Consider the following 20,169-nt stretch of genomic DNA (forward strand, 5'->3'; position numbering starts at 1 on the left):
TCTTATTTACAATGATGGCCTACCCCAGCCAAACCCTAAGCCGGATGACACTGAGCCAATTGTGCACCGCACTACAGGACTCCCAATCACGGCGCAGCGGTCTAAGGTACTGCATCTTAGTGCTAGAGGCGTCACTACAGACCCTGGTTCGATTCCAGGCTGTCTGGAATCGAACCAGGGTCTGTAGTGACGCCTCTACCGTGATTGGGAGTCCTGTAGTGCGGTGCACAATTGGCTCAGTGTCATCCGGCTTAGGGTTTGGCTGGGGTAGGCCATCATTGTAAATAAGAATTTGTTCTTAACTGACTGAGACAGCCTGGAATCGAACCAGGGTCTGTAGTGATGCCTCTAGCACTAAGATGCAGTACCTTAGACTGCTGCGCCACTCCGGAGCCCCACTTGCAATTGCAAATGTTCTTATGCAGCTTTATTTGAACAGGGAAGCGTTGCAGTGGAGCCAACAGGCTAGGGACACTGAAGCAAATATGGTATCAGGGGGGTCAAGGGATTTTAAGTCCAACAATGCTCTGGAAAACTGGCCCTAAAAGAGTCAGAACAGATCTTCAGTTGGAGGTTTCATCTGAAAGATGGAAATATTGACCACCACCTTTCCCAGAGGACGATAACACTCACAAAAATAGATAATTAACCTGACCATGACACATCATCAAATCAATGTCTTTCACATTACAATTGGTAATATATAAGTTTTAAAAAATGGGCTTCATTGGTATTCTCAATATTAGGCTTTAGTCAAGTGCTTCATTTGTTAAGTATTTGCAGAAAGTGCAGAGCAGACATTATTGATGAGGCTTAGCAGTAGTACTAGCTAGTAACATTGAGCTTACTGCTATGACTAGAGGAAAGTTAGGCCGTCATTGTAAATATTTGTTCTTAAGTGGTTTGCCTAGTTAAATAAAACTTAAATAAGATTTTAAAAAAGGTGAAAGGCAAAGGATGGACACATTTATATGGGGGGGCAAGAAACCAACTTACTTCAGTTAAAAAGCCAGACTACATTTATAAAACAATTGTATTATTTCTCTCAAATCTTTGTCATTAAATTAATATGCCATGTAAAAAATGCACTTAAACTAATTTACATATGGCAGATTTTGTGCCACCCAAGGGTCCAACTTTGAGATGAGCAAATCGTCAACATTCCACCAATCAGGTATTGTGTTTGTCGTGAACAACATTAGTGTGAGAAATAATAGTGAAATCGGCGGTTCTCCATCAAAATAAAAGTCCCCCATTGAAACTGATTCAAACTGATAAAAATAGTATAGTCATGGCACAATTGGACTAGATAATTGAACAAAAAAAGGTTGGAATGATGTTATGTATATATATATATATCTATATATAATTTTATTTATTTTTTACCCCTTTTTCTCCCAATTGGTAGTTACAGTCCTGTCCCAACGCTGCAACTTCCGTACGGACTCAGGAGAGGCAAAGGTCGAGAGCCGTGCGTCCTCCGAAACACAACCCAACCAAGTCGCACTGCTTCTTGACACAACGCCCGCAAAACCCGGAAGCACCAATGTGTCAGAGGAAACATCTTACACCTGATGACCGTGTCAGCGTGCATTGCGCCCGACCCGTCACAGGAGTTGCTAGTGCACAATGTGACAGGAACATCAATGCCGGCCAAACCCTCCCCTAACCCGGACGACGCTGGGCCAATTGTGCGCCGCCCCATGGGTCTCCCGGTCAAAGCCAGCTGTGACAGAGCCTGGACTCGAACCAGGTTCTCTAGTGGAACAGCTAGTGCCTTAGGCCACTGCGCCCCTTGGGAGGCCACTGTTATATATATATATATATATATATATTTATGTATATATATAAAATTGCAATTCAGAATTGCATTGGGGGCATACTTATATATACTGTTCAGCCTAACCTATGGATTGTGCACCTATGAAATGGTGTATCAACCTACTCAGTGACACTCACAGAACACATCTATGTAGAGTTTACACAAATATTAGCATCTTAGCTCTTATTGCAGGATTTTGATTGTGGGAAATCCCCTTTCCAGTCTGTCTATTGTGTGTATTGGCCATTCACATTGAACTGTACAGCCCAACCTATGGATTGTGTACCCATTAAATGGGATATCAGCCAACTCAATGACACTTACAGAACACAACTGTTAAGAGTCTACACAAATATCAGAGTTTTAGCTCTTATTGCAGGACTCTGAAACCACTAAAATGAGCAACATTAAGCTCACCAGTCAACCTATGTCTATTGAAAATTCATATTGCAATGTACATATTAGCCTATATTATGCACCCATGAAATGGGGTATCAGCCTACTCGGTGACACCCACAGAACACAACTATGTAGAGTTTATACAAATATTAGCGTCTTACCTCATTGGGGAATGTTAATTGTGGGAAATCAGCTCACTATACAGCCTATTGTGCCTATTTAACGTTCATATTGGACTGTATAGCCTAAGCTACAGATTGTGCAACCATGAGCCTACTCGGTGACAGCAACAGAACACAACTATGTAGAGTTTACACAAATATTTGCGTCTTAAATGACCATTTAAAGCAATTTTTCCCAGTTGGATCTAGGCCAGAGTTCCCGACTTGGAATTCCGAGTTTGATGATGATCGGAGATAATTTTTTCCCGGGTTCCCCAGTTGTCTTGATCACTCGGAAGTCGGAAATGTCCAGCATTATGCCGCATTCAAGAAATCTCAGACTTCCGAGTGTTCAAGACAACTGGGGAACCCGGGAAAAAATTATCTCCGATCATCATCAAACTCGGAATTCCAAGTCGGGAACTCTGGCCTTTTTCTAGAGCTCCGACTTTCCGACCTGAAGATCACTGACATCATGATTTGACCTTGTTTGTTTCTGTGTTCCCAGTTGAACCATACATCTCAGCGGAGGGAGAGAGACATGGTCCCTGCTCTCTCCTTCCTTTCCTCAGGTGAGACTGAACAGAGAGAGGGAACACCGTTTTTCACCTGATGGCGAAACTCGAGTCGCTCTGGCTCTGTATCTGCCTCAAGCACAAATTCATGTTGTTCCTACAACCAAAGAATGGTAATATTCTTCAGTATTAAAATGGACACAACAAGCTGCTAATAATAATAAAAATGCATGGCTATTGATACACTTGGCTACTCATTCAATGCAGCTGCAACGCAAGTGGAAGTAAGGACATATGTTTTGTAATAGTGTTGAATAAAAACAGTGCTGAATAGAAACTTAAACATGAACTCACTCATAAAAACAGCAGCTCTTGCTGTATTCTTTGACAGTCTCCCTCTGGTCATTGTTTTAAAAGCTGTAGGCAGTGTGATTTGAGCTATGCGATTGGCCAACGCAGTAGGCACACTCGATTTACCCACAGACAGATCTCCCGGTCCTCCAGGCAGGCAGAGTTAGTCTTTTCAGACAAATGAAATGGTTAAATAATGGGAACACTTTGCCTACCCGGTGCCAGGGCTTCTGAATCAAGTGCACGCCAACAGTGAAACACAAATAAGAAAAAGAAGGAGCGCAAGCCTTTATCATTGGCTTTTCTACAGAAATGTTTGATGATCGACTAGGAATGCCTTGAAGAATGATAAGGTAATTGATGACCACTGGTTCCGGCTGTACATTGCATATGAATGTCCAATACACACAATAGACACACTGGGAAGTTGATTTCCCACATTCAAAGTCCTGCAATAAGAGCTAAGACGCTAATATTTGTGTAAACTCTACCCAGTTGTGTTCTGTGAGTGTCACTGAATAGGCTGATAGATTAGATTACATTAGTTTATTAGTCAGATGCACAGGAAGTCTGGGGGGCAGGAGGGGGACAGGGGGAGCATGTAGCTGCCTAGTGGTGACTATTCAGCAGCCTGGTGGTCTGGGGGTAGAAGCTATTGGCCAGTCTTACAGTTTTTGCCATGATGCTACTATACTGCCCACATCTGAGTAATGGAACAGGCTGTGGCTTGGATTTTAAGGTCCTTGATGATCTTCTTTGCCTTCCTGCGACACCTGGTGTTTTGGGGTTTTGGAGGTTCAGGCAATGCGCACCCAATGGTGCATTTGGCTGAGCGTACCACACTCTGTACATCCTTGCGGAGATCCTGTAGAAAATTGTGAGGGCCCTCTGGACAGGCCAAATTTCTTCAGCTTCCTGACGTTGAAGTGTCGCTGTCGCGCCTTCTTAACCACGATGTCCGTCTGGTTTGACCGTTTCAGTTCCTCTGAGATTTGTATGTCAAGGAACTTCACATTTTTGACCATCTCTAGGTGGCTTCATTGATGAGGATGGAGCAGCCTGGTTCCTTCTGAAGACCACAATCAGGGGACGGCCCGCCAGGAAGCCCTGAACCCAGTTGCATTGGGAAGAGTTCAGTCCCGGGCTGTGAGCTTTGTGGTGAGCTTAGAGGGCACTATGGTGATACCCCATTTCATGGGTGTACAATCCATAGGTTAGGCTGCACAGTGCAATATGAATTTTCATTATACAGGCTGACTAGTGAGCTTAATGTTGCTCATTTCAGTGGTTTCAGAGTCCCACAATAAGAGCTAAGATGCTAATATTTTTGTCAACTTTTTGGGGTCAAATTAACTAATTATTGTCTTTTGTTGAATTTATATAACAACATTCCGACCTTGTTTAGCATTATCTAGTCCATAACTGAGGCATGATTTGACAATTTGTATCTGTTTTCATCAGTTTCAATGGGGGACTTTTATTTTGAAAGCAAACCGCTGATTCCACTATTGTTGCTCACGCGAATGTTGTTCACAACACACTGGTGAGTACGAGACAAGAGAAAAAAGAAGCGCCAGAGTCTGCGCAAAACGAACACTAGTGGTCGCGCTGCTTGTGCTGTCACGAGCCTTGTCCAAGGCTACCGAGTAGCGAATTGACATAAATTATTGACGACATCGAATTCTCTTCGTTTAGCCATCAGACACACGTCATTATTGGAATAGATACATAGTGGAAATACGATTGTGTGCTGACTGATCACCGTCAACTGGTGATGTTTTCCAACATTTGATATAGCTAGCTAGCCAGCTAACGTTAGCTGTTTAGCTAGCTTGCCGTGCGTGACTCACTGACAGTCAAAGATCAGACCGAGTCGCTATTTTTTTGGCATTCTGCTTTTACTCTGATACCTTTTATATATAACTTTAATACATTTAGCGGGTAAATATAGTTAGTTACATCTGAGTGTACGTTAACGGTCATTTGGTCGTGAACGAAGGGAAGGTTTGAATGAATTTGCTAGCCAGCGGAAACGTCGGCTAGTTAACACGGATACATTTGGAGTAACCAATACTGCTAGCCTGCTGAGTTGATCCACCGCACGGCCATCCAAACTAGCTAATCTACATAGCTAGCAAATGTGATAGCAAGCTATTATAAACGTGCTGTCTTTGGTAAAACGCCAAGGAAAGAAACTGTTGAGTTGGTTAGCTGGCTAACTAGCTAGGAAACAAGGTAACATACACTGTACTGATAGCTGACCGTCGACAATTCATTTTCTACGAGAAAGGCCGGAGTGAGGACAGAGAAACGAGTAAAAATGCCGGCTGTGTCGAAGGGAGATGGGATGCGCGGATTAGCGGTGTTCATTTCGGACATACGGAATTGTAAGTGTATTTTTTCCCATCATTGATTAGCTTTTCAACGTGCCATGTCATTATAAACATTTGCACGGTGGACGACATTTGGTCTACAGACATTTGTTTGCAAGTGTGCCCTGAAATGTAGTGGTGTAAAGTGAAACATCTTGCTAACCTAGATGGTAAGGAGATAGGAGGGGGTTATTGCTATGGAGAGGTCATTCGCGGTCACAGTTGCTGCTGCACCTCATATCCCTTTTCAATTTGCGCTGCCTACTAGTGTGCTTGTGATGATACACGGTCGACCGTGATGATGTGTTGTGTGTCCGACTCGTAGCATACTACTAGGCCACTACTCATTAGATGTTGCCACTGCTGTTCACGTCACCTGCACCAGAACAGAAGCAGGGTAGCTGACTGTTGATATCGCGACGGGCCACCTGGGTCAATTTTTTTCTGTTTTTTTATGATAATACATTTATCAGGCAGTCGCATAGGGCGAAATGAAGTAGGACTCGATGGACAGTTATATTGTATCGCTGTTCAGATATAACGTTACAGTAGCTAAACCGGCCAGTTGAACGACTGGGTCGATTAGAATTGGTCGCCACTCGCAGCATAGTAGTCGATCTTGTGTTTGCGCCTACCTAGTTTAATTCCATTAATGTATAGTTAATAGTTGGAATAATATACACATGTTGCTAATCCAGTTTTTCTAATTATAGGCCTGGCCTATGCTGAGTGCATTGTCTGTCATAGCGCACACATACACACATGATCCATACATTATACATTTATTGTGCGTGACACTGCCATTTTTCATAGCCACTGTCATGGCGGGGCAGAAGACTCTTTCTCACTCTCTCAAAATACACACACAAACAGCACACATGAATTGTGAGGACAGAGAATAGGAGGACAGAAAAACCAATATATCCATGGGATATACCTTGTGCACATTAACCCTTATGAAAAAAGATTGCAGTCAGAGTGCAGTATAACTGTAAGAGTGCAGTATAACTGCATTATGCTGCAAATACTGGGTCCAATATCTTTTTTTACTGCAGTTATTCTGCAATAAAAATACCACAGTCGACTGCAGTTAGTTTACTTTTACTGCAGTTTCAAAACGGCAATCTTTTTTTGTAAGGGAAAATGCAAGCGTTTAGAATACTAGACAGTGTCTGCTTACAGCCTCCAACTGTTTCATGTAAAGCTGGCCCTTACAAAACAAAGTGCAGTGACAGCATTCAACTGTGGTATTTTGGACGCAGTTATACTGCAGTCTAACTGCAGTTACACATCAAAATTATTGCAGTAAATACATTTTTTATTTTGGATGTGGTATACTGCAGTTATACTGTGCTCTGACTGCAATCTTTTTTCGTAAGGGGGCATTTAAGGTACCTTCTTTCAAACATGATAAACAACAGAAAACCAAAAACGGGACCTGAAAAGGTTGCAAGACTGCTAGTGTTGTTGTGGGGTTAACATGAGATTAATTTGGAATAGACTGCTGTCTGAGATCACAATATGACATAGTAGTCTAGATCAAAAAGTTGGAAAACTCAAAACAGCACACACCTTACCTTTAGTCTAGTGTCTAAACTGCAATGGCAAGGACTGCCTCTATTTGAAATGGACACAGTCACACACTAATATCTTGACTTTCACCCTTATTCACACCCTCCCCGTCCCTCCTCTGTCCCACCTCTTGTCCTTTTCCCATCAGTCCCCCTGATTTGTACAGTATGGCTTTTCTCTCTTCAACACAATAGTAATGACATAGTGTATGAGTATCTTTTTAATTACAGATGCAAAAGCCTACACAATGCAACCCTGTATAAAGCTAGCTCAGCCATGATAGTTTTATTGTCCAATCGCAGTTGTTGTCTATGTAAAGGATTTTAATGTTTTCATCCTCCCTAGGGCCAGGAGTTTGTCCATGTTTTTGTTTTACCATATGACATAATTAGAAAAAATCTGGTCCCATCATAGCTCATATAAAACCACTTTTTACAGCTGATTTATTACTATGACATATGCTACAACTACTGTCCAGAGTTGGTTATCTTAGCCTACTAGCTTACTGGGTTCAAATGCCTTCTGTTTAATTTTTCTGTATTTATTTATATATGTATATTCTTTTACTGCTCTAGGGATTTAATTATTGTTTGGATAGCCTTATTTACTATAATGTATTGATTTATACCTTAAATTGTTTCACTCTTTATGCAATGCACACTGCAGAGAACACCAGAAGAAGAATTGTCACTGAATTACCACAGTGAATTATTGTAATGTTTGTTTGTGTCAATTAATCCCATAAGGGATGGGTTGCCAATTGGCGAATTGACACAAAATAACATTTCATTCATTGACCAGATCAGTAAAAACTGGGCCCAAGGAAAACAATTTCCCCCTAACCACCCTGGGACCTATGGTGCCACCTCTGAAATCATCACGCAATGTTACAAATGAAAAAACATATCCTGTTTGTATGATCTACATACATTGGTGGTGGGGATGGGCTTTGATAGTTTTATGTGGCTCAGTGCAGCTGGTGGCTGCTGCGACAATTTAAAACATTTAATGGGCTGTTACTGTAATTTCAGGTAAAACTCAATAAAACAAGTCTCATATTAGGATAATGCCTACACATTTCAACCGTTTCAAAAATATTGTTCTGCTATTACCATTTAGACTGTAGGAGTGTTGGCTCAAGGAAACAATGTTTACACTAGCAAGTATGCAAGTTTACATTTGAGTAATATGTGTAGCCAATGTTATTTTTTACGAACATTGTAGGAAGTGTGAAGAGGCTCCAAGAGCATTTACCCCCCCCCCCCCCTCACTCTTGAAAACAGTGGCCTCTTGACACAACTTTTCTTTTGTTATTAGCGTTCCTTAAATTTACGTCTCAAATTATGAACGGTGTGGTTTCCTCATAACCTTATTGGTCATGCATGGGACCTGCATATTTGTGTCCACTTGCTCATGTTCTATGCAGCATATTATTATTGTTTCCAGACATTTTGTGAGTCAGTTTTAGTCAAATAATGTAGGCTAAACCTTTAGATTAACCTTGGATTATATAGGCCTACTATATAAAATGCAGATTCTGTGACTTGGATATGTTAGCCAAAATTTAGCCATAGTTCAAGAGCATATTAAGATGAATCCAATAAACCATGAATCCAATTGAATTCAATCACTTTTTGACAGCACCCCTTATCATTTTAACACAACTTTCCATACATGTTTGCCCGTGGAAGAAGTGGTCAGTGACTTTTTGGACCTGAATTCCATCCCTGGAAAATATAAACTTTTGAGTTTGATATCATTAAAATAAACAATTATTGATTTAACAACAATTATCTAAAAACGCATAAACTCATAGGTATTTGTGTTGTGCCTGCCATCGGTTGAGACGCAACATGCTCTCGAATACAGGGTGGGTGTCATTTCAGTCATAGAAATGTAATTCATAGAATGGACCTATCCTTTCAGACCACTGGAATTCGGCTGGTACACCATTGACATTAAAATAAACGGACATTTTAACTTCTTATTATAACCACAAACTGCCGGTCCACCCACCGTCGAATGTAAACTTAATGGTCATGTCTATTCAATTATCTATATTTCTATGATTTCAATAGGATTCCTATGGAGGCTTGACTGTATAATTTAAAATGACATATTCCCATTCATGTCAACATTCTCTTATGTGCTCAACCATCTTTGTGGTACCAGTTGAAATGTACATTTTTATTCAAATGTTAGTACATTTATGGGCACAACACAACCTTAGATTATAGGGCTGCATGATTAATCAAATTCAGATTTGAAATTGCCATATTGACGTGCAATAACCATATCGCAAGAATTGGAAACCTCATCCTAAGGCCCCATTTATTGTAGCTGGGGATTTTAACTTCTTATGGCTGGGGGCAGTATTGAATAGCTTGGATGAATAAGATGCCCAGAGTAAACTGCCTGCAACTCAGGCCCAGTTGCTAATGTATGCATATTATAAAACACTGAAGTTTCTAAAACCGTTTGAATGATGTCTGTGAGTATAACAGAACTCATATGGCAGGCAAAAACCTGAGAAAAAAATCCAACCAGGAAGTGGGAAATCTGAGGTTTGTAGTTTTTCAAGTCATTGCCTATCGAATATACAGTGTCTATGGGGTCATATTGCACTTCATACGGCTTCCACTAGATGTCAACAGTCTTTAGAACCTTGTTTGACGCTTCAACTGAGAAGGAGGGGGGAATGAGAGCTGATTGAGTCAGGGGTCTGGCAGAGTGCCATGAGCTGATCACGCGGCTCACATGAGTTAGCTGCGTTCCATCACATTTCTACAGACAAAGGAATTCTCCGGTTGAAACATTGAAGATTTATGATAACATCCTAAAGATTGATTATATACTTCTCTTAACATGTTTCTACGAACTGTAATACGACTTTTCGTCTGAACTTTTGCCTGGACTTGCCTGCGCCTCCTGAGTTTGGATTGTGTACTAAACGTGCAAACAAAAAGGAGGTATTTGGATATAAATGATGGACTTTATCGAACAAATCAAACATTTATTATGGAACTGGGAGTGCTTTTTCGGTAAAGCTTTTTTGAAATCTGACACATCGGTTGCATTAAAGAGAAGTTTATCTAAAGTTCCATGCATAACACTTCTATTTTCATCAACATTTATGATGAGTATTTCTGTAAATTACCGGATGTTTTGGAAGCAAAACATTACTGAATGTAACGCGCCAATGTAAACAGATTTTTTTGATATAAATATGAACTTTATCGAACAAAACATAGATGTATTGTGTAACATGAAGTCCTATGAGTGTCATCTGATGAAGATCATCAAATGTTAGTCATCAATTTTATCTCTATTTCTGCTTTTTGTGACTCCTCTCTTTGGCTGGAAAAATGGCTGGGTTTTTCTGTGACCCGGTGCAGACCTAACATAATCATTTGGTGTGCTTTCGTCGTAAAGCCTTTTTGAAATCTGACACTGTGGTGGGATTAACAACAAGTTTATCTTTAAAATGATGTAAAATACTTGTATGTTTGAGGAATTTTAATTTTGAGATTTCTGTTTTTAATTTGGCACCCGGCACTTTCACTGGCTGTTGTCATATCGATCCCATTAGTGGGATCTAAGCCATAAGAAGTTTTTTAAACAAAGCAAATTGGAGGAAAAGGCTACCTGAAGTTCTATCAACGCATTTCCTGTAGTACTCGCCGTTCAAAAACTCTGGACCATTGTTACTCTTCCTTCCGAGATGGCTACAAGGCACTCCCCTGCCCTCCATTCAGAAAATCGGATCAGGAATCCATTCTGCTCATCGCTTCTTATAGACAGAAACTGAAACAGATAGTACCCGTGCTAATGTCTATTCAACGCTAGTCGGACCAATCGGAATTCATGAACACAAGTCACTTTAATAATGTTTACATACTGTTTTACTAATTTCATATATGTATATACTTTATTCTACTGTATTTTGGTCAATGCCACTCCGACATTGCTCGTCCTAATATTTATATATTTCTTCATTATTATTATTATTTATTTTTTTAGATTTGTGTATCTGTTGTGAATTGTTAGATACTACTGCACTGTTGGAGCTAGGAACCCAAGCATTTCACTTTACCAACAGTAACATATGCTAAATATGTGTATGTGACCAATAAAATACATTTTGATTTTGATTTGTTGGCTTCAACTAGGTTTTCCATACAAAGCGTTCCATTACAAAGGTAATCAGATTTTTGTTTGCTTTCTCGTTTAAAAACATAATACAATAACCCCTCAATAACTCTTCAGCATCTCAAATTGAGAGATTGACTAGCCACCACATGGACAGACTTCAATAGAGTGTGTCTGTGTTGAGTGCAAGATCGTCCTCATCATTAGGTCGAAATGTTTACAAGTATTGTGTGTGCCAAACAGTTGCTGTTAGTTTACAATATTAAAAAATGTTCTGACTATGAATGAATGATTCATTGATACAGTAGTTTATATATTTAAATATATCCCTAAGTAAGCTTTGGTGTTAATACTAAACAGGACACACTCTTAGGCCTACAGCTGGTGGTTATGCAAGGCTACTGTACTAATGACATGCCACTGGCTTTGAGTAAGGCCGGTGTTGCTATGTATGCGGATGACTCAACACTATACACGTCAGCTTCTACAGCAACTGAAATGACTGCAACACTTAAAGTTCTGCAGTTAGTTTTGGAATGGGTAGCAAGGAATAACTTAGTCCTAAATATTTCCAAAACTAAAAGTGTTGTATTTGGGACAAATTATTCACTGAACCCTAAACCTCAACTACCTCTCGTAATGATTAATGTTGAAATTGAGTAAGTTGAGGGGTCTAAACTGCTTGGAGTAACCCGGGATTGTAAACTGTCATGGTCAAAACATATTGACACAACAGTAGCTAAAATGTCTGTCCATAATAAAGCACTGCTCTGCCTTAACAACACTATCAACAAGGCAGGTCCAACAGGCTCTGGTTTTGTCACACCTGGACTACTGTTCAGTCGTGTGGTCAGGTGCCACAAAGAGGAACTTGGGAAAATTGCAGTTGGCTCAGAACAAGGCAGCATGGCTGGCCCTTAAAAGTACACACAGAGAGCTAACATTAATGACATGCATGCCCAGTGTGAGGTCCTGAGCGCTCTGGAGCAGGTTTTCATCAAGGATCCCTCGATCCTGACTAGTCTCCCAGTTCCTGCTGCTGATAAACATCCCCACAGCATGATGCTGCCACCACCATTCTTCACCGTAGTGATGGTGTCAGGTTTGCTCCAGACGTGACGCTTTGCATTCAGGCCAAAGAGTTCAATCTTGGTTTCAGTCTTTAGGTGCCTTTTGGCAAACTCCAAGCGGGCTGTCATGTGCCTTTTACTGAGGAGTGGCTTCTGTCTGGCCACTCTACCAAAAAGGCCTGATTGGTGGAGTGCTGCAGAGATGATTGTCCTTCTGGAAGGTTCTCCTATCTCCACAGAGGAACTCTGGAGCTCTGTCAGAGTGACCATCGGGTTCTTGGTCACCTCCCTGACCAATCATTTGAATTTACCACAGGTGGAAATGGAAACATCTCTAGGACGATCAATGGAAACAGGATGCACCTGAGCTCAATTTGAGTCTCATAGCAAAGGGTCTGAATACTTATGTAAAAAAAGGTACTTTTTTAAAAAAGTCTAAAAATCTGTTTTCTCTTTTTCATTATGGGGTATTGTGTGTAGATTAATGAGGCAAAAAGTCTAATTTAATCCATTTTAGAATAAGGCTGTCATGTAACAAAATGTGGCTAAATGGAAGTGGTCTGAATACTTTCCAAATATGCTGTATATGGATGATTTATAAAGCCAGGCATATTTAATTGTTAGGATATTGATTTATAGACCTAATTCAATTGGGGTTTCCTATCTCCTGAACTTTCTTAGACAATTAGGCTAAGGCAAGGGCTGTTTCCTCGTTTCTGCTGCTTCTGCCTCCGACACGTTGTCCTCAATTCCAATATGATTGTTAACTTTGCTATTATGCAAATAGCAACATAGGGAAAGGCAGCAATTCTACGGTGCACTGAAGATTCTTTCAGAACCGCGAACAGCGACCGTATCCAACTCGGGAGAAAGCGCATTTGTTATACAATAATATTAGATTGATTAGTGTTGCACCATTATTTTTACATAATAACCGAATACAATTTCAGTATCACATGACTTCGAGTGACTGTGCCATCCTCGTGGCCTCAGCAATGGATTAGTCCACTGAGACAGGCGCAAATCATACCGGTGTATTTTCTGACCATTAAAGAAATATAATCAATTAGGCCCGCTCGACTAAAGAAATCTTGTTCGACCCACAGCCTATCCACAAAACAATCGACCAGTCGACTAAATGGGGCCAGCCCTACTGTTTATTTAGCCAGGCTATGCCCACATTGTTCTGACATTCTAGAATATAAAAAATGTGGATTTCAATGCATAATGCCATTGGGAAGGCCTAATAAATGTTTTTAGTTGTAATGCATACGAATGTAGGGGGGGGGGTTCTATAGGCTAGTAAAACAATTAAATATATAATTTAGGTCCTTGAAAATTACAATGAAGCACTTGAAAAAGTCCTTCAATTTGACTTGCCAATGTCTGTATGAACTCTATAGACTACTTGATCAGCCCAGAAATTAAAGATTAAAATCACCTGCTATTGAAATTACTCGCGTTATTCACATTCTCGTGGTGTGCCACTGGCAAATTTACCTGAATGTCAATCCCTGGTATGTATATGTGTATTTTTTTTTGTCCTTGTTTTTAATGAGTTGCATTAAATCTAATTCCTTACGACTTTGGTTGGTATGGCAATAAAGTATTAACTTGAATCCAAACTTAAATTGCTACCCTACTTCCTCCCCAGGCAAGAGCAAGGAGGCGGAGATCAAGCGGATCAATAAGGAGCTGGCCAACATCCGCTCCAAGTTCAAGGGGGACAAGGCACTGGATGGCTATAGTAAGAAGAAGTATGTCTGCAAGCTACTCTTCATCTTCCTGCTGGGACATGACATCGACTTTGGACACATGGAGGCTGTCAACCTGCTCAGCTCCAACAAGTACACAGAGAAACAGATCGTAAGTGAAGTGTGCATGTGTGAGAGAGAGCACCCAACTTGTATGAATGAAAAATGTATGTGTGCTGTGCCCTTGTGGCTATGTCTGTGTGTGGGTTGTCTGTATATTTTCAGTTTGTGGCACTCCATTTCTCATTGTCTGTCTGTCTCTATCTTGATATCCCAGTCTCTGTTTTGTCAGTTGGTTGTACTGGTTGCCTGCCACTGTATTTCTTTTTCTCTTAAACTGTCAATGTTGATACTAAACCTACACTGGTGCATTTACTGAACCCATTCTGGGGTCTATATTTGCAGTGCAACAGATCATTGAACTTAGTGTCATTCATTCGAATGTCAAGCTCTGCTTTGGTATTCAGCTATTCTGACCTGAACATTCAATTGCCAGATCAAAGACTTTAAAAGTCTTATAAGTAGTCTTAAAAATGTCAGTATGTATGACTGTATGACTATTGTGTTAGACTTAAATATTTTTATATACATATCGTATAAGGTTGACCTGACAGGGCGTGTTTCAGTACAAACTTTTTCACAATGGTAGCCTTTGGTCTGGTTTGAGTACTTTGAAAATGCGTCCTCCTTCCTACCTTTCCTTCCTTGATAATCTTGTGGAAACCACACATTCACTCTAGCCATGTCAGAATAGTGGTTTCATTTTTACATGCCACATTGCACATTCAGTTGGGTACAACATTGTGGAACATTCTCATAGAAAAATACTGTGGAGACTTGCCTCTGTTTACAGTAAGAAATATGTAATCTATTTAAAAAAAAATTGCCTTTATTTAACCAGGTAGGCTAGTTGAGAACACGTTCTCATTTACAACTGCTACCTGGCCAAGATAAAGCAAAGCAGTGCGACACAAACAACAACAGAGTTACACATGGAATGAACGAACAACAATAACAAAATAGAGAAGTAAAATCTATATACAGTGTGTGCAAATGAGATAAGTTAATAAGGGAGGTAAGGCAATAAATAGGCCATAGTGGCAAAAATAATTACAATTTAGCAATTAAACACTGGAGTGATAGATGTGCAGACGATGAATGTGCAAGTAGAGATACTGGGGTGCAAAGGAGCAAAAAAATAAATAACAGTATGGGGATGAGGTAGTTGGATGGGCTAATTACAGATGGGCTATGTACAGGTGCAGTGATCTGTGAGCTGCTCTGACAGCTAATGCTTAAAGGTAGTGAGTGTGATAATGGGTCTCCAGCTTCAGTGATTTTTGAAATTCATTCCGGTCATTGGCAGCAGAGAACTGGAAGGAAAGGCGGCCAAAGTAGGTGTTGGCTTTGGGGGCGACCAGTGAAATATACCTGCTGGAGCGTGTGCTACGGGTGGGTGCTGCTATGGTGACCAGTGAGCTGAGAAAAGCCGGGGCTTTACCGAGCAAAGACTTATAGATGTCCTGGAGCCAGTGGGTTTGGTGACGAATATGAAGCGAGGGTCAGCCAATGAGAGCATACAGGTCGCAGTGGTGGGTAGTATATGGGGCTTTGGTGACAAAACGGATGGCACTGTGATAGACTACATCTAATTTGCTGAGTAGAGTGTTGGAGGCTATTTTGTAAATGACATCGCTGAAGTCTAGGATCGACAGGATAGTCAGTTTTAGGGTATGTTTGGCAGCATGAGTGAAGGATGCTTTGTTGTGAAATAGGAAGCCAATTCTAGATTTAATTTTAGATTAGTGTGAGTCTGGAAGGAGAGTTTAGTCTAACCAGACACCTAGGTATTTGTCTAAGTCAGAACCGTCCAGAGTAGTGATGCTGGACGGGCGGGCAGGTGCGGTTGAAGAGCATGCATTTAGTTTTACTAGCATTTAAGAGCAGGTGGAGGCCACGGAAGGAGAGTTGTATGGCATTGAAGCTCATCTGGAGGTTTGTTAACACAGTGTCCAAAGAAGAGCCAAAAGTATACAGAATGGTGTTGTCTGCGTAGAGGTGGTTCAGAGAATCACCAGCAGCAAGAGCGACATCATTGATGTATCATTGATGAACCCTGTGGCACCCCCATAGAGACTGCCAGATGTCCGGACAACCGTCCCTCTGATTTGACACACTGAACTCTGACTGAGAAGTAGTGGTGAACCAGGCAAGGCAGTCCTTTGAGAAACCAAGGCTATTGAGTCTGCCGTTAAGAATGTGGTGATTTACAGAGTCGAAAGCCTTGTCCAGGTCGATGAATACAGCTGCACAGTATTGTCTCTTATCGATGGCGGTTATGATATCGTTTAGGACCTTGAGCGTGGCTGAGGTGCACCCATGACCAGCTCAGAAACCAGATTGCATAGCGGACAAGGTAGGGTGAGATTCGAAATGGTCGGTAATCTGTTTGGTAACTTGGCTTTTGAAGACTTTAGAAAGGCAGGGCAGAATAGATATAGGTCTGTAGCAGTTAAGGTCTAGAGTGTCTCCCCCTTGGAAGAGGGGGATGACCGCGGCAGCTTTCCAATCTTTGGGTATCTCAGACGATGCGATAACGAGGTTGAACAGGGGTTGCGACAATTTCGGCTGATAATTGTAGAAAGAGAGGGTCCAGATTGTCTAGCTCAGCTGATTTGTTGGGGTCCAGATTGTACAGCTCTTTCAGAATATCAGCTATCTGGGTTTTGGTGAAGGAGAAATGGAGGAGGCTTGGACAAGTTGCTGTGGGGGGTGCAGGGCTGTCGACCAGGGTAGTGGTGGCCAGGTGGAAAGCATGGCCAGCCGTAGAAAAATGCTTATTGAAATGATCAATTATGGTGGCTTTATCGGTGGTGACAGTGTTTACCAGCCGCAGTGCAGTGGGCAGCTGGGAGGAGGTGCTCTTATTCTCCATGGACTTTACAGTGTCCCAGAATTTTTCGGAGTTTGTGCTGCAGGATCTACATTTATGTTTGAAAAAGCTAGCCATTGCTTTCCTAATTGCTTGTGTATATTGGTTCCTAACTTCCCTGAAATGTTGCATATCGCGGGGGCTATTTGATGCTAGTGCCGTACACCACAGGATGTTTTTATGCTGGTCAAGGGCAGTCAGGTCTGGAGTGAACCACGGGCTATATCTGTTCCTGGTTAAAAAAAAATGAATGAGGCATGCTTATTTAAGATGGTGAGGAAAGCACTTTTAAAGAATAACCAGGCATCTTCTACTGACACAATGAGGTCAATATCCTAACAGCACGGGCTCTGAATATAGATGGGGGGTGATCAATTCACATATGGTGTCCAGGGCACAGCAGGTGCAAGAAGGTGATCACTTTAACTCTGTTCACTCTAACACAACCCAGGTTCAGGGGGATATAATTTAAATGATTATATTATGCCTCTTTCGTGTTTGGTGGAGGAACTCTCCAATGCACCTTAAGACAAAACAATGTTTACGTCTCAAATTACGGCTGAGAACGTTTTAGGGATGACCCCAACTAGTCGACTGGTCAATTGTTTGGTTGATGGGCTGTTAGTAGATCGAGATTTGTTTTTAGTTGAGCAGTAGCAAATATATATATATATATATGTATTTTTTTTTATGGCACACCTGTCTGATTCACGCCCATCTCAGTGAACTAATCCATTGCAGAGGCTGCATGGATGGCACAGTCCAAGAAGGTCAATGTGGCTAAAATGCACAATGCACGTCTCTCTCCAGAATGCGCTCTCTCCTGCGAATTTTTGCACGTTCATTGTTTCATAACTTCATTGTTTGAATTGTTTGCCTTAGTGTCTATCAATTCCCCATTCAATTCCCCATTACATGCAGTACCAGTCAAAAGATGGACACACCTTTTCAGATCAGGGTTTTTCTTTATTTTTACTACACTGGTCAAAAAAATAAAGGGAACACTTAAACAACACAATGTAACTCCAAGTCAATCACACTTCTGTGAAATCAAACTGTCCACTTAGGAAGCAATACTGATTGACAATAAATTTCACATGCTGTTGTGCAAATGGAATAGACAACAGGTGGAAATTATAGGCAATTAGCAAGACACCCCCAATAAAGGAGTGGTTCTGCAGGTGGTGACCACAGACCACTTCTCAGTTCCTATGCTTCCTGGCTGATGATTTGGTCACTTTTGAATGCTGGCCGTGCTTTCACTCTAGTGGTAGCATGAGACGGAGTCTACAACCCACACAAGTGGCTCAGGTAGTGCAGCTCATCCAGGATGGCACATCAATGCGAGATGTGGCAAGAATGTTTGCTGTGTCTGTCAGCGTAGTGTCCAGAGCATGGAGGCGCTACCAGGAGACAGGCCTGTACATCAGGAGACATGGAGGAGGCCGTAGGAGAGCAACAATCCAGTAGCAGGACCGCTACCTCCTCCTTTGTGCAAGGAGGAGCAGGAGGAGCACTGCCAGAGCCAGAGCAAAATGACCTCCAGCAGGCCACAAATGTTCATGTGTCTGCTCAAATGGTCAGAAACAGACTCCATGAGGGTGGTATGAGGGCCCGACGTCTACAGGTGGGGGTTGTGCTTACAGCCCAACACCGTGCAGGACGTTTGGCATTTGCCAGAGAACACCAAGATTGGCAAATTCGCCACTGGCGCCCTGTGCTCTTCACACATGAAAGTAGGTTCACACTGAGCACATGTGACAGTCGTGACAGTCTGGAGACGCCGTGGAGAACGTTCTGCTGCCTGCAACATCCTCCAGCATGACCGGTTTGGCGGTGGGTCAGTCGTGGTGTGGGTGGCATTTCTTTGGGGGGGCCGCACAGCCCTCCATGTGCTCGCCAGAGGTAGCCTGACTGCCATTAGGTACCGAGATGAGATCCTCAGACCCCTTGTGAGACCATATGCTGGTGTGGTTGGCCCTGGGTTCCTCCTAATGCAAGACAATGCTAGACCTCATGTGGCTGGAGTGTGTCAACTGTTCCTGCAAGAGGAAGGCATTGATGCTATGGACTGGCCCGCCCGTTCCCCAGACCTGAATCCAATTGAGCACATCTGGGACATCATGTCTTGCTCCATCCACCAATGCCACGTTGCACCACAGACTGTCCAGGAGTTGGCGGATGCTTTTGTCCAGGTCTGGGAGGAGATCCCTCAGGAGACCATCCCCCACCTCATCAGGAGCATGCCCAGGCGTTGTAGGGAGGTCATACAGGCACGTGGAGGCCACACACACTACTGAGCCTCATTTTGACTAGTTTTAAGGACATTACATCAAAGTTGGATCAGCCTGTAGTATGGTTTTCCACTTTAATTTTGAGTGTGACTCCAAATCCAGACCTCCATGGGTTGATACATTTGATTTCCATTGATAATTTTTGTGATTTTTGTTGTCAGCACATTCAATTATGTAAAGAAAAAAGTATTTAATAAGAATATTTCATTCACTCAGATCTAGGATGTTATTTTAGTGTTCCCTTTATTTTTTTGAGCAGTGTGTGTGTGTGTATATATATATATATATATATATATATATATATATATATATATATATATATATATATATATATATATATATATAATTTTTTTTGTTTGTTGTAATTATGACAATTACAAGAATACTGAATGAACAAAGAACACTTTGTATTTATGTATTATATTAAGTTAAAATAAATCTGTTTAGTCTCAAATAAATAATGAAACATGCTCAATTTGGTTTAAATAATGCAAAAACAGTGTTAGAGAAGGAAGTAAAAGTGCAATATGTACCATGTAAAAAAGCTAACGTTTAAGTTCCTTGCTCAGAACATGAGAACATATGAAAGCTGGTGGTTCAATATTCCCAGATCTTCAATATTCCCAGTTACAACATTTTAGGTTGTAGTTATTATAGGAATGTTGACGCGTCCACTATTTCTGTCTATACCATTTGTATTTCATATACCTTTGACTATTGGAAGTTCTAATATGCGCTTTAGTATTGCCAGCCTAATCTCAGCAGTTGATAGGCTTGA

The 20,169-nt window shown here is 41.4% G+C and overlaps 2 protein-coding genes across 5 annotated transcripts in view; one reads left to right on the top strand and one right to left on the bottom strand.

The window, feature by feature from the left end:
• Nucleotides 1-20,169, bottom strand: part of LOC139420919 (uncharacterized) — a 439,502-nt gene that overhangs the window by 266,995 nt on the left and 152,338 nt on the right. The window lies entirely within an intron of this gene.
• The window catches only part of LOC139420901 (adaptor related protein complex 2 subunit alpha 1), a 55,141-nt gene continuing 39,811 nt past the window's right edge, over nt 4,840-20,169 (top strand). For all 3 annotated transcript variants that reach the window (XM_071171311.1, XM_071171312.1, XM_071171313.1), the window contains exons 1-2: nt 4,840-5,635; nt 14,066-14,277. In XM_071171311.1, coding sequence (XP_071027412.1) covers nt 5,569-5,635; nt 14,066-14,277 — 279 coding nt within the window. In that variant the 5' untranslated portion in view covers nt 4,840-5,568. The remainder of the gene's footprint in view (nt 5,636-14,065; nt 14,278-20,169) is intronic.

Source organism: Oncorhynchus clarkii, chromosome 12 (genome assembly GCF_045791955.1).
Source record: "Oncorhynchus clarkii lewisi isolate Uvic-CL-2024 chromosome 12, UVic_Ocla_1.0, whole genome shotgun sequence".
NCBI lineage: Eukaryota > Metazoa > Chordata > Actinopteri > Salmoniformes > Salmonidae > Oncorhynchus > Oncorhynchus clarkii.